The sequence below is a fragment of the Neodiprion lecontei genome, chromosome 7 (assembly GCF_021901455.1).
Source record: "Neodiprion lecontei isolate iyNeoLeco1 chromosome 7, iyNeoLeco1.1, whole genome shotgun sequence".
NCBI lineage: Eukaryota > Metazoa > Arthropoda > Insecta > Hymenoptera > Diprionidae > Neodiprion > Neodiprion lecontei.
In genome coordinates, this window is record NC_060266.1 from 12,581,214 (window position 1) to 12,594,796 (window position 13,583).

The window sequence follows — 13,583 nt, forward strand, 5'->3', positions numbered from 1 at the left end:
TACTCGAGGCACAATATTTCCCACCGATCGAACTTGCTCGTGATAAAAGTTATGCTCTTGGCTTGGTAGAATTTTTCACCTTTAATTCGATTCCCAACGTTGATGTCGGTCACAATAAAATTTACGTAGCTGACAAAGTGATTACCATACCTACCGGCAGCTACGAGATCGAGGACATAGAGAAGTATCTTCAAAACGTGCTAAGAAATACAGACATCAGGCTCGCCATCAAACCCAACAATAATACATTACGCAGCGAAATCACATGCAACCACACGATTGACTTTGAGCCGAATGATTCCATTGCTCAACTTTTTGGATTTACACCACGTGTATTGGAGGTTGATAAAACTCACGAATCGGACGTGCCTGTAACTATACTCAAGGTCAACGCGTTGCGAGTCGAGTGTAGCATTACAACGGGCGCCTACGTCAATGGACACAAAGTACACACTATTCACGAGTTTTTCCCGACTGTCCCACCAGGATATAAGATCGTGGAAGTACAGTCGCACGTCATTTACCTTCCGATCACCGTCAGGACCATAGATCACGTTCAGCTCCGGTTAGTGGATCAAGACGGAGACCTGGTTAATTTTCGCGGAAAAGTTATTACTGTGAGACTACACATCAAATCGCAATAAACGATGGGAATTGTATATAACAGACTGTCAAAGAGTAGGTATATCAGTAAGTCGGCATGCCCCGATCAAGTCAGTCATCGATCGATTCCCGAACCGTTAACACCTCGAAACGTGGAGTTCCTGATAGCTCTGGGTCTGAAACTGACCACTTTTGGAAGAGGAATTTCCGACAACTAAAAATCCGATTTTGCTTTTTTATCATCTGCTACGTACCATGGAGGAAGAAATCTTAAACATACAAACACCAGTCGTCTTTAACGAATCCGTTGCGCATTACGAGATTCACGCTTACAAACCTTACGCCTCGTCAACTTTCAACAACAGCGATGAAATTCGAATCACCGTCCAGCATCAGGATTCATGCATATTACCCAGCAAAAGTTCGGTACATATACACGGACGACTCCTCAAACCTGATGGTGCATCTACTGTGAACACACAGCTCGTAAACAACGCGATCTGTCATCCGTTTGAAGAAATTCGCTACGAAATTAACGCAGTTGAGGTTGATAGAAGCAAGAACGTTAGCTTGACAAGTCTCATGAGGGGTTACGCTCTCCTGCACCCTGGTCAGACTTGGCTGATGGAGAACGCTGGATGGCTTGATGTAGAAGAGAAGAAAAAATTAACCGATGCCGAGGGTAATTTTGACGTACTGATACCGCTCAGCATGATACTGGGTTTCGCCGAAGACTACCGCAAGATCGTTGTCAACGCTAAACATGAGTTAATTTTGACGAGATCAAAAACTGACGTCAACGCAATCATGCAGACTCAAGAGAAGGAATTCAAAATCACGGTCAATGCAGTGGAATGGCTAATACCGTATTTGAAACTCGCGGATCAGAAAAAAGTTGACCTACTAAATTTTATTCAGAGAGATCCGCCTATTTCGATGAGCTTCCGCAGTTGGGAATTGTACGAATATCCCTCACTTCCCACAACATCGAAACACGTTTGGACTGTGAAAACTTCCACTCAGCTTGAAAAATCTCGGTACGTCATTTTGAGTTTCCAAACAAGTAGAAAGAAAAAGACCCGCAAGAACGCAAGTCATTTCGATCATTGCAATATCACGGACGTTAAGCTATTTTTAAACTCTCAATCTTATCCGTACGGTAACCTGAACCTCAACATGAGTCGTAATCTGTACGCGCTCCTGTACGAAATGTACGCAAACTTTCAGGCTACCTACTACGACAAGAACCCCGAGCCGTTGCTGACAGAGAGTGAATTCCTTCGAGACGTCCCCTTGTTCGTTATCGACTGTTCAAAACAAAACGAATCTTTGAAGTACGGACCTGTCGACATCCGTCTTGAATTTGAAGCTAAAGCCAACTTTTCCGCTGAAACATCGGCGTACTGCTTGATTGTTCATGATCGTATTGTCGAATACAACCCGCTCAGTGGTGGGGTGAAAAAGTTGGTAAAAAAGCTGACCCGTTCCCACCATCTCGCACTGTTCAAAGATGGAGCTTATCGTTGACATACAAGGCTTTCGTAGACCTTTCAACAATACCTTCACATTGAAAGAATTGGCTATAATTTCAATCTACTCGGAAGCATCTCCATCAGTGTTTTTCTTCAAGCCACCTTACGAATGGGATTTACTGGACGTCAAATACAAAAGCCAAAATTCTTGGTTAGAACGCGATTTTCACGGTTTACCTTGGAGCTGTGGAACCATACCTTTTGAGGAAGTTGAGTGGACCATTGAAGACAGGCTGTGCAAAGCTGAAACCGTGTACGTTAAAGGAGAAGAAAAACGAGATTGGTTGCTCAAAATCGTTCCGAAAGTTCAAATCATCGATATGCTGGACTTTGAGTGCCCGTCGCTCCAAACCTTGCAAAAAACTTCAGCTGTGTCTCTAAGATGCGACGTTCATACAATACCCATCGCAATCTGTGCAGCACAAAACGTTTGCATACTTCAAAATTGGCTACAAAATCATCATACTGTCCGGATAGCGAGGGTGTACGATTTGTGTTACTGCGCAGAAGCGTCTACAAGAACGGTCCCGCATTCCTGGCGAATATATCACCCTGGTTATGATACTGTTGAATAAAATTATTGTACTATTTTTGTGAAGTAATTGTCAACCGTACTCTAAAAATTGTACTCAATAAAACTGTTTTTTTTTTAAAGAATATTCATGAAATAGTTTTACACCTTCACCTTAGCTCTTGAGAGAGAATTTTTTTCAATACGAAGCGTATGTAAGATTCGACCTTGCTCTCCATCCTTGACCGAGCTGTACTCAAACCGAGTTATGTTTTGCATTCCTAGAGCGATAGTAACCCAACACCGCAGATCCTTGGCTCTGAATGTACCGCAGCTATCGGCCGACCTTGCACTCTGGTCTTGTCTGAACCCGTCCAAAATTTATCATAGAGTTCTCATTACAGTTACAAGACGCAAGCGCAGCTCGAAACCCTCCATCGTTGCTTAGTGGTGTTCGGAGTAGCATTTTTGGATTTCAAGACATAATTCTAGATACAATTACAAGGTACAAAACGTACGTAGGATTAAAGGTATACAAGATGGTTAGGCGATAAATGAAAAAATATTCATAATTTCAATCTTTTTTTTTGTTTATTGAACGTAAGACTTACACAGGACACTGAATATTTGAATGTGATATTCAGATTATACGTATACGAATTCAAATTGACCGTACGGTTCGCCAAGATAGCGTAGATGCAACCATCTCTTGTTACTGGCTGTCGTCACCTTCTGGAACAAATCTTCATCTTCTTGGAGGGCCTTGGTCAGTCGGTTCGGTGAAAAAATCGTGAAAGAGTCCTCCAAGTCCAGAACGATTTTATCACCAAATTTCGTTTTAACCCGACGAACGCCACTGACCCGGTATTCGAAGTATACTTCGAGGTCCGAAAGCTTTTTCAAGGGCAGAAATGTCTCCAGGCGAGCGACTTCGTTCAATTTTGAAATGTCTATGATCGTTACTGTCGAGTTGTATGTGCTCAAAATCTCTTGTGAGTCGATTGAGGTCAGATCTGATTTTCAGCAGATGTTTTACTTCTCCAATATTCTTGATGAGCAGTTCTGGTCGTTTCTTCAATTCACGTTGTTGTTCCAGAGCACTTCTCATTTGCAAGAAGAACAGCTTCAGACTGGCGATGAAGTTTTCACTTTTCGCTTATATAACGTTCCCCCACCACATAATTTGAAATTTGGTAGAGGGTAAGGAATGTCACGTGGCTGATATCAAATACGTATGTTTGTGTATGCGCGCGCACCTTTTAGCATTCCCAGGGCGATAGTAACCCAACACCGCAGATCCATGGCTTTGAATGTACCGCGGCTATCGGTCGACTTTGGATATCAAACCGACATCCGAGTAAGTGAAAAACAATTCTCGGAATCGTCCGACGGTGAGCGGCATGCGGTCAAAGGATTTCGGTGCGACGTTGAATTTGAGCCAAACAATTCTCGGAACCATTAATTTTGGAATGTCACATGGTTGATAACGTGGGAAAAGAATGTGGGGGTGGTTGATGTTACACATCAGCAGTCCTACCGTGGGAAAGGAATTCGGGACGGTAAAAAAGTTCTCGCCCCCGCTGCGCCCTCTACCGTTGGCAGGCGAGCACTACAGACTTTGACCTTCGGTCGGTACGATTGTCGGTAAGACAGCACGATTTTGACCCTCGATCGATAAGAATTGCCGGCAAAGCAGTGCGATTCTCACCGTCGACCGATACAACTGTCGGTAAGGTTGCATGGTTTCATCTGACGAGAGTAGAGGTAACCTTTAAGGGTTTGCGTCTGGGCTGCGCGGAGCGGCTTGGTCGGTAAAGAAGGTGTTTGTACTCAGAACCCGCCTTGCTATACTACTTTCGCCATCCTACTCCCACTGGGGCTCCACTACTAGCCCCCGCCGGGGGGCTGCCGCCCCGCCGCCCACGTGGGTCGCAGTTTGGGTTGTGTTCGTTTCGGTTGGGTTCGTTTGGGTTCGGTTGGTCATTTCGGTTCGATTGGATACATTTGGATTCGATTAGATTCGTTTGGGTTTATTTAGGTTCTTTTTTTTTCATTTTTTTTTTCATTGTTTAGATATTTTTGGATTGTTTGGATTGTTTGTTCAATTCCACAGATCTCGGATTGTGCATTATATTCATAAAAAAAATTAGTGTTCGATACGCAGGCCAAAGAAGCATTTTGCGCACTCGGCTTCGCCTCTGCTTCGTGCTGTCTTCAGACTCGTAGTGCGCAAAACGCTCGTTTGGCCTCGCGTATCGAAATATGCTATTACGCGAGAAAAATTGGTAGAGAATGCAAAATCGAAAATTTCGAACCTGGTGTCTAAAGATGCTTTACCGGAGACTTACTTCACTAATCACCTAGCCGCCTGACTACAATGTCATTAATTTCTCTCATGTATTTTAAAGTTGTTTTAATAATAATGTCATAACATGGGTACGCCTCGGTATCGCGCATACATTCTTATATATTCCCGCGCTTTGCTAATTCCTGAACGCTCTTTTCAGCGTGTGCGAAAGTGGCATTTTCTGCAAGCAAATGAATGCACGAATTCGAACTTTACGCACGATAACAGGAAAACCTTCTATCGGAATGTCACAAAACACTTCAATATGTGAGTTCGTACTGTCTTCTCAGATTTGTCGATTAATATCGAAGAGCTGAATTGTTTCCTAACGAAATTCGCTCTTATTGTGACATTCTAGTGATAAAAACTTTGACTGCGAAAAGCGAAATCATTTTAGTTTAATTTCTGTCGGGATAGCAATAGCGTTCTGAAAACTTTTCATTTTATTATTTTCCTTCAGTGTCGCTGATATGCAAAAATATCATTTTTGCATTATTTCATTGAGCAGACTAGGAATCAAAAAAATTCAAATTATTTCTATTTTTTCTTAAAATTAGATAGTTAAATCTCATTCAAACATTTTGGCGCAACAGAAACAGCTAAACTCGAGAAGTCCCTCTACAGCGCCGGGGATTTTTAACTTACGTAAGTTGCAATGTTTTTGCTGTAGTACTGCACGAAAACTTTGAACGCGTTTTCCTCGAAATGATATTTTGTACTAGTTTTGCCACGATAATTCAAGAAATATTAAAAATATCACCTTGTTTTTTTTTCTTTCTGTTCTCTTCTATCACGTACTACTGTAATTTCATACTAAAGCAAATTGTGAAAAAACATCCAAAGGGTGTATGGTAATGAGGCACGACAGTTAACAGCGCTTCGTTGTATGTCTACGTGAAGTTTCCAAACTTTACCATACTAACTAATATCAAAATATTCTAAGATGTTACATTAGCTCTTCGAACAATGTGTCAGAACTTATGCACAACATGTCTCTTATTGTTTTAGTGACGAAATTGACTCCGGCCAAAGTTACTTCAGTTGAGGAGATCCAGCCAAAACAGGAAACCTCACCCGTTGAGACACCTAAACCGTGAGTTAATTAACGATGTTACATGCAATTTATTGTTCACTCATCCGAAGATTTATATCTCAATAACTATTAATTTCTAACTAAATGACAAATTGGAAGTGCATTTTCGAACAATTTCTAAGTGTCGTACGATTGGTTGAAATATTTATCTCTTCGTAAACCAATATTTGTCAGGTTTGTCAAAATGTTCAATTGACTTGAATTTCATCTGTAAGTATTGGTGCTTTTAGTGCATTGAAAAACATGTTCAGTGCCAATCAGAGCGCAGAAACGTTTATCGAAATACAGTCATCAAATTCCGAAAAATTTAAATCAAGTTACGCGGACTTTATTCTGGAACAAACAAGTCAAGCTTTTTCGTGACACCCAGAAGGGTTAAATTAGTATACTTGAATTAATGTGCAAATACCCGAGAAAAAATTTTTTCATATGATCGGATGAATTTATATAAAATTATGTCTTGAATTTAATTTAATAAAATTATATAGAATTATACACACATAATTTTACACAATTTCGAATAATTCTGTAGATAGCAGCTCAAAACTTGACACTAATTTTTTTTCGAATGATTTGGAACCGATCTGGGCCAGAGGAGACAGGGGGATGGCAATGAAAAGTTTTCCGACCACCAAATAAGGACCATCCATGTCTTATATAAAACACATATATTGGAGATTGAAATAAAAATATTAACACCAGTGCGAAGTCTGCGACTATGTGTATAACTTATGCATTGTAACGTGGATTTTTCCCACTCCTCGGTCACTCGGAGAAAATGACCGAGAACTTACCACGTGCACAATAAATCGTCGTCCGCGAGATATCCTGGACCTAAAACAATATCGCGAAATTTGTTGGGCGCCTGGCGTGATCAACACGCCTCGAAATCGGTGATGCGATATACCGCGACCATATACTCGATAGCTCAGTACCGCGGAGAGGAGAGGGGTAATTTTTCGGTAGAGAGAGATACGACACACGTACGCCAACACGTTATCTTACAAAGCAATAATAAAATTAATCACTATATTTTCCTCCAATCATAATACAAGATAAAAAAATAATAATAATAAAAAAAAAATACAGTTCTTCCCATGTGGCTCAGTACGACTCAAGATACAAGACGGTAAATAATAAGGCCACAGTCGCTCTTCGCGATTCGAAATACCACGCAATAGAAATAATAAATCGTAATTCGCTATTCGCGATTCATACTCAATTACTTGCAGTTAACACACTAAAGAAAATAAGAACAATATCCCCGAACAGAAGAAAGAAAATGTGGCTAAATCTAAACGGCTTCTCATGCCTTCTCGCGCTAGTCGTGGTCTGAAAACTAAACGATAACTCAAAACTAAGGACAACGGGTGACTCGACGCGCTAGCCGCGACCGACCTCTACCAACTACGGCGCCAATCGCCAACTTAATAATAAACGACTTGACAAAAATTAAACTGAAATCCCGATCGACGCACTAACCATGATCGGTAACAAATCTAGAAAAGTACTGATGTCTACGGGCGTTAATCGCCACTTTATTACTAACCAATAATTCAAAAGTCCAAACGAAAAAGGGGGCTCGTCGCGTTACCCGCGACTGTCCTCTGCAAAAAAAAATGCTTATTAACTAAGACAATGATTCTTATTAAAACAAACAAAACCAAAAAAAATTATATAAAACAAAAAAAAATAATTATTCGAACGTCCCTCGTGGCGACTCAAAATACAAATGAGAAATCAGAATGCCACGGGCGCTCCTCGCGATTCGAAAGGCTAAAGAATAGAAAGAATAATTCGCAATTCGCTATTCGCGATTCACACTAAATTACTCAGATTTAACCAACACAAGAAAAAAAAAATAATATAACAGAAAAGAAGAAAGAAAATTAAATGGCTAAATCTGGGTGATCTCTCATTCCTTCTTACGCTCGTCGCTGCCTCAATACTAAACAATATCTCTAAAACAAAAAAAAAGACAGAATTTTATTCGACGTGCTAACCGCGTTCGCCCTCTACTAGCTACAGCGCTAATCGCCGACCTAGCCAATAAACACTAATTCCATAATCAAACGAAAGAGAATGTGACTCGACGCGCTATTCGCATCTCTAGCCGTTATTTTTAATGGCGCCGATCACCACGGGAATCGCCTGGCTGTTATCTGAACGCATCCTAACTTACGTCGCAGTCGCCATTCCCGAAAAATTTACAAGCCGTCCCGCTAATCTGAGCGTCTACGCACGATAATACGCGACCTACACGAGAGGTGACACTTTCTACATACGCAGACTCGACGAGACCCTGTGCAGCGGAATTTGGCTACACTCAATTTCAAACCGAAATTGGCTCCACTCAAAACCGTGAATTTACACGAGACTCTACAGGAACCGAATTGACTCTATGCGTTATCACGAAAACTCAGACTACGGTCATCAACAAGGAGATCGGCCAACGAATTTCGAGTACTACTCTAACTCAACAAGGACTTGGCCAACCGGGTGCTGGTGCGCCGATCTATCTGCACTCGAAATGCGTTCGCAAAGAATTAATAGCGCTTACCGCTTCGCAACCACACCACGAATTTGCCAACTCCCGTTTCGGCCATGGCACACACACTTCAAGGAGGTTCTCTTTTTTTTTTGTAAATTTCTATCAAACTCGACTGTCGCGAAATGTTGCCAGGACTCAAGTTTCGAGCTCCGCTACTCAGAGCCGCAATTCGAACATGCCTCGAACATAGGCACTATCCGTCGTGAAAAACTCTCATGCTCTCATTGGTGTTTTCTTTCCGAAATTCTTATAGCCTAACTTATCGCTATATTTGGTGCCCGCTGTGGCGGGGTGATGATTGGCTGTCGAGTCTCCGCTATCCCGTAGTTTGACAGTGGCGTGGTGATGACTTCGCGAGGTTTCCTGACGTCAGCGTGGTAAGGGGAGGCTACGGCTCGCCGGCCACCAACGGGAATCTCGTCCGCCTTGGGTTCTCTCGCGGCAGAGTTCTACGTTGACGCTCTCTCCGTAGCCTCGTGAGAGGCCCTCCTTTCGAAGGTTTTCGAGGTCATTCGAATTTGCCGCCGATCCCGTGTATGATGCCGCATGTACTCGAAACCAAAAAAAAAATAAAAATCCTGAAAAATCGTCTTGGCCAAACCGAAAATTGTCCCCCCTCGGAGTATCGGATGCATGACTTTTGTCCTGGCGCTCTTTTTCGAAATGATTCGCGGTCTGATCCGCGGGATCCCTAATTTCGGGCTCCATCTAGGGTTCGGGGTGTCGTTTGGAACGCGCATCGAAAATGCCACATTACAGCATATATGGAATTCTCATAGGTGGACTCATGGACGAATCAAAGTGGCTCACATCAAGTTTTCGTTTATACCTCTCCCAAGTGCATTTCTCTATTAATTATCTCAATTGAAATTCGCAGTCCCTTCTAGCTTTTACTGAAAGACTCATAGACAGCTTTGGCACTGAAAGAAAAGTGTAATGTACCTATGTCCAACGATGTATCACAGTGAATATTTTATTTTCATGGGAAGTTTGAATACCACGAACGTAATAGTATTATCGTGAGCTTAAGTATGTGTGAATAGTTATAATGAATTTTGCTATTAGTTACTATATTTATGATACAGCTCAAAATTTTTATGGTAATAATGGCAACAATATATCTAAGCTCATGGTATCTATAAATTACAGCAGACATTTACAATTCACATAAATAGCACTAGCAAACATAAATTATAATCTGATACGTTTACAGTTCAAAATACTACACATTCGTTAAAATGAATATTTTCATGACAAATTCAATTCATAAAGTCGTATTCACTTGTGTGTTGGGATGCAATTTTAATTTACACAGAACAAAATTATTGTATCTATGACCGAATACCTTGGGTAAAAGGACATTTGGTTAAAAGAAAACAGCGTATTCCCAGCTCAACCGAAATGTTTACTTTTTGGACCTGAAAAGTGGGGTGGTAGTGGAAAACGATTCCTTTCTATACTTGTTACTACGAGTGCGCGAAAAAATTTCTCATTTTCGGCAAACTAGTTTTTTTATTTTTTTGGGGTTTCTCTCTTCTCTTTCAATTTGGAACTATTTATTTTTGTATTATTATGAACTTTTAATACTATTGTAATTTTTAGATTGATAAAACTATGACGCTTACTGATTTTTACTGTAACTGAACGTCGTGACATTGCATATTTAAAGTATTCAGTTTAGATGTCCCTCTCCCTCCTCTGGGTGAAGACTTTGCCCATTTACCGCCACCAGCGGCTGCAGTCCTGACCCGCTTCTGCCGGCTGCATTCATGCGATACTTATATGCATTTTCTCACACTTTACTGAATTCTACACAGAATATTGCAAAAAATATCGAGTCCCACTTCTCAATTCGATAATGTAGTTAAAGTTGAGTCATTTCTGTTTTGATAGCGTGGTAGAGCACACTGTTCTGATAGGGGCCTGCAATCATTGCAAAGATTGAAACAATGCGTTCATGTTGGCCATTTATGAATACGCATTTCGATAACCCGACGGACCCAACAGTAACACTTGTAGCACAACACTCTTTCCGTGATCGGAAAGCAAATACCCGAAGACGTGAAGGGGTACAAACAGACTTGAAATCTATATTAGGAAGTCACGGCCCTATAGTACCAGTTTCTTGAAATATGCGGTTGATTTCATTTAAATTTGATAGGTCCAAAATAGTACGTTTCGATACAAGTTGACACGAAACGTAAGCGAGGGTCACATACGCACACGCGTATCGTATTCTATTTTTTGTAACCCATATAATGAGAAGTTCGACCCCGCGTACCGAAGAACGTTAGGTGGCCGATTCCCCAACAATTACCAAATTGTTAGGTAATATCGTAAAACTGTTAGGTCGTGTCGGAAATTTTGAGGTATTGAACATTACCCAGCAGAAAACTGTATCATAATGAACATGACCTAACACTTTGTAACATTTGTTGACGGTTTTTCAAGGTGGTACCCGCGGTTTAATGCGTGCGAACGCTTCAATTATAGTATATCTAATACGTATGCGGGAAGTTGGTGTTTTTTGATGAGTGTGAAGCTTGTAGTACGAGCCGAAGGTGAGTGCAGCAATTCACAGGAGTCCGGAATCGCCAACCTACACTCGTGACACACGACACGTTTCTAACACCTGTAATGGGAACTTCTACTAGAGAAAATTATAAAGGTGGTAGTCGAACCTAGCTGTAGACGCGTTGCAGCAACACAGAGGACACGATCGTAGTCGCGAGTCATCACGTTAGATGGCACTAGTTGCATCGGTTCAGCTCAGAAAACTGTTAGGAAAATACTATTTCCTAACAGTTGTGTGATATTTTCCAACAGTTTTTGAACTCTTGGGAATTGGCTACTTTGCCTGTCCGCCATAGCACGCGAAGTCAAAATTCCCGTGCAGGTGTTACAAAAAATATTTTTTTGACATAAAAAAATTCACTATTTCGTGGAATCAAATTTGATCCTATTGAATCAATCCATACATGGGATTTAGTAAACAAATTGATTACATAAAACTAAGCGGTTCTTATTCTTTCCGTTTAAACTTATACATTATTGAATACGTATGGATAGTGCCAGCCAATCACAGCAATGTATTAATGTACGGAAGGCGCATCTCCAGCTCGTGTGTGTGAGGACACACGGCTTACCGCATTTCGTGTGCTCTGGGTTTTACACGTAGGCGCAACTATGCACACATGCGAGGGTGGCTTGCAAGTAATTTCCTTGGAAGAGTACGCAGATTCGATTTCATTAAAAGTGACTTTCGTACTTAAATCTATGAACCTTGTTCGTAAATGAGTTAATCGAGTATGTTTACGCCACGTATGTGATCGGAAAATTGTAATAGCGGAAGGTGAAGGTATATTTTAATACGGTACTAGCTTTGCTCGCTAAAGCTCACTCAAGATCGGTATACCAAGTATAGGTAATTGTTGTACTCGTTCGCTCCCTAGCGTCACGAAAAAAAAACCCATATGTATGAAAATTCGTACCCCCAACTCATAGATAATCCTAATTTCCAATAAGAAAAAACTTGAGGATACGAATTTAAACCCAATTTGGGTTTTTTTTCTCTGAGGGTACGCTTGTTCACTAGTTTGGATGAGCGTTGTCAGTGGTTTACCAAATACTTATAAAATAATGAAATATAACTAATTGTTTTATTAGATTAGCAGAGCGTTAATATTTCTTATTTTTCCTAGTATTTGAAATTGAGATTGTTTGGAAATATGGAATACAGTAGTATAGCAAGGCCGGTTCTGCGTAGAAACACCTTCTTTACCAACAATCCCGGACGCTAGCCCTTGAACGTTATCCAGACGTAAACCCTCGAAGGTTACTCCCACCCCTCGTTGTTAGAATGCACACTGCCGATCGATCGTGGGTAAAAAATCTTCCCAATGACTATGATCGTTGGTAAAAAATCCCCGAAATTGCCATACATAGTTTTTATCCCTTGTGCGTTCTTCTTTGGTAAGAAGTGTGTGAAATTAGCTATCATTTACTTTGGGTCTTACTCCTACCAGATAAATAGCGCTCTCGGTTATGATGCTCATCGAACGGGATCGAGTAACTACATTCCCAAGCACCCCGTGAATCCTCGAAGGTTAGACCGAGAACCATCCCACGTGTCAGATTGAGCTTCCAGAAGGTTCGAAAAGATTTTCCGACGATCGAGAGGGTTCGAGGGGGAGGTATGACGTTGGGAGGCTCATGCAACGACCCTTAACGAATTTGGGTCGACAAACAATTCTCGGAATCATCCGAAAAGATTCGACTTGACATAGAGCGGCCCGCGGTCGAAAGATTTCGGTGCAGCAGTTGACACTTGTCGGTTGCGTTTGCGAATTACCTCTGTCTCACTCTGTTCGACTGCACCAGTGAGTAGATCTCGAAATCGTGAACCTGACACCCGTAAGCAAAGTGAAACATCCCCATCTACTAATACTACTATATTTCCATGTATCAATCTGGCGATTAGTTCACTACCACAGCTCTCTCGTACATGAGGTGTGTGAGACTTCTTCGCCATGTTCCTGCCCTACCATCTTACACGCGTTGCAGGTTCATTCAAGAAATATCTTGAAATTTTCGTCAAAGAATATTGCATACGGTTGTTCGCGAATTTGCGACAATGCGTAAGTCATGTTGTTCCTTGCCCGTAAAAGGGATCATGGAGCAGTCATTCTGAAGCAAGCCTTGCAACTTTGTCAAGTGTGTGCGATTCAAAGAAGGAGGAACAAACATGGATTCCAAAAAGTGCTTAAAATTAATAAAAATCATGGAGACAGCGTTTAAGACTTTATCCGAAAAATTTTCACCAACAGAGATTCAAAAGTGAATTTGATTTGGAAGCCGAAATACGAGACTTTTGAATGAAGTTTCACGAAACAACGCGTCATCGATCAGACAGAAGACACGAATTTTGATAAGAATTGGAATCTTGA

General features: G+C 41.2%; 1 protein-coding gene across 2 annotated transcripts in view; it reads left to right on the plus strand.

The window, feature by feature from the left end:
• LOC107217405 (regulating synaptic membrane exocytosis protein 1) overlaps positions 1–13,583 on the plus strand; it is a 1,749,170-nt gene that overhangs the window by 477,888 nt on the left and 1,257,699 nt on the right. For both annotated transcript variants that reach the window (XM_046745888.1, XM_046745889.1), the window contains exon 4: positions 6,002–6,086. In XM_046745888.1, coding sequence (XP_046601844.1) covers positions 6,002–6,086 — 85 coding nt within the window. The remainder of the gene's footprint in view (positions 1–6,001; positions 6,087–13,583) is intronic.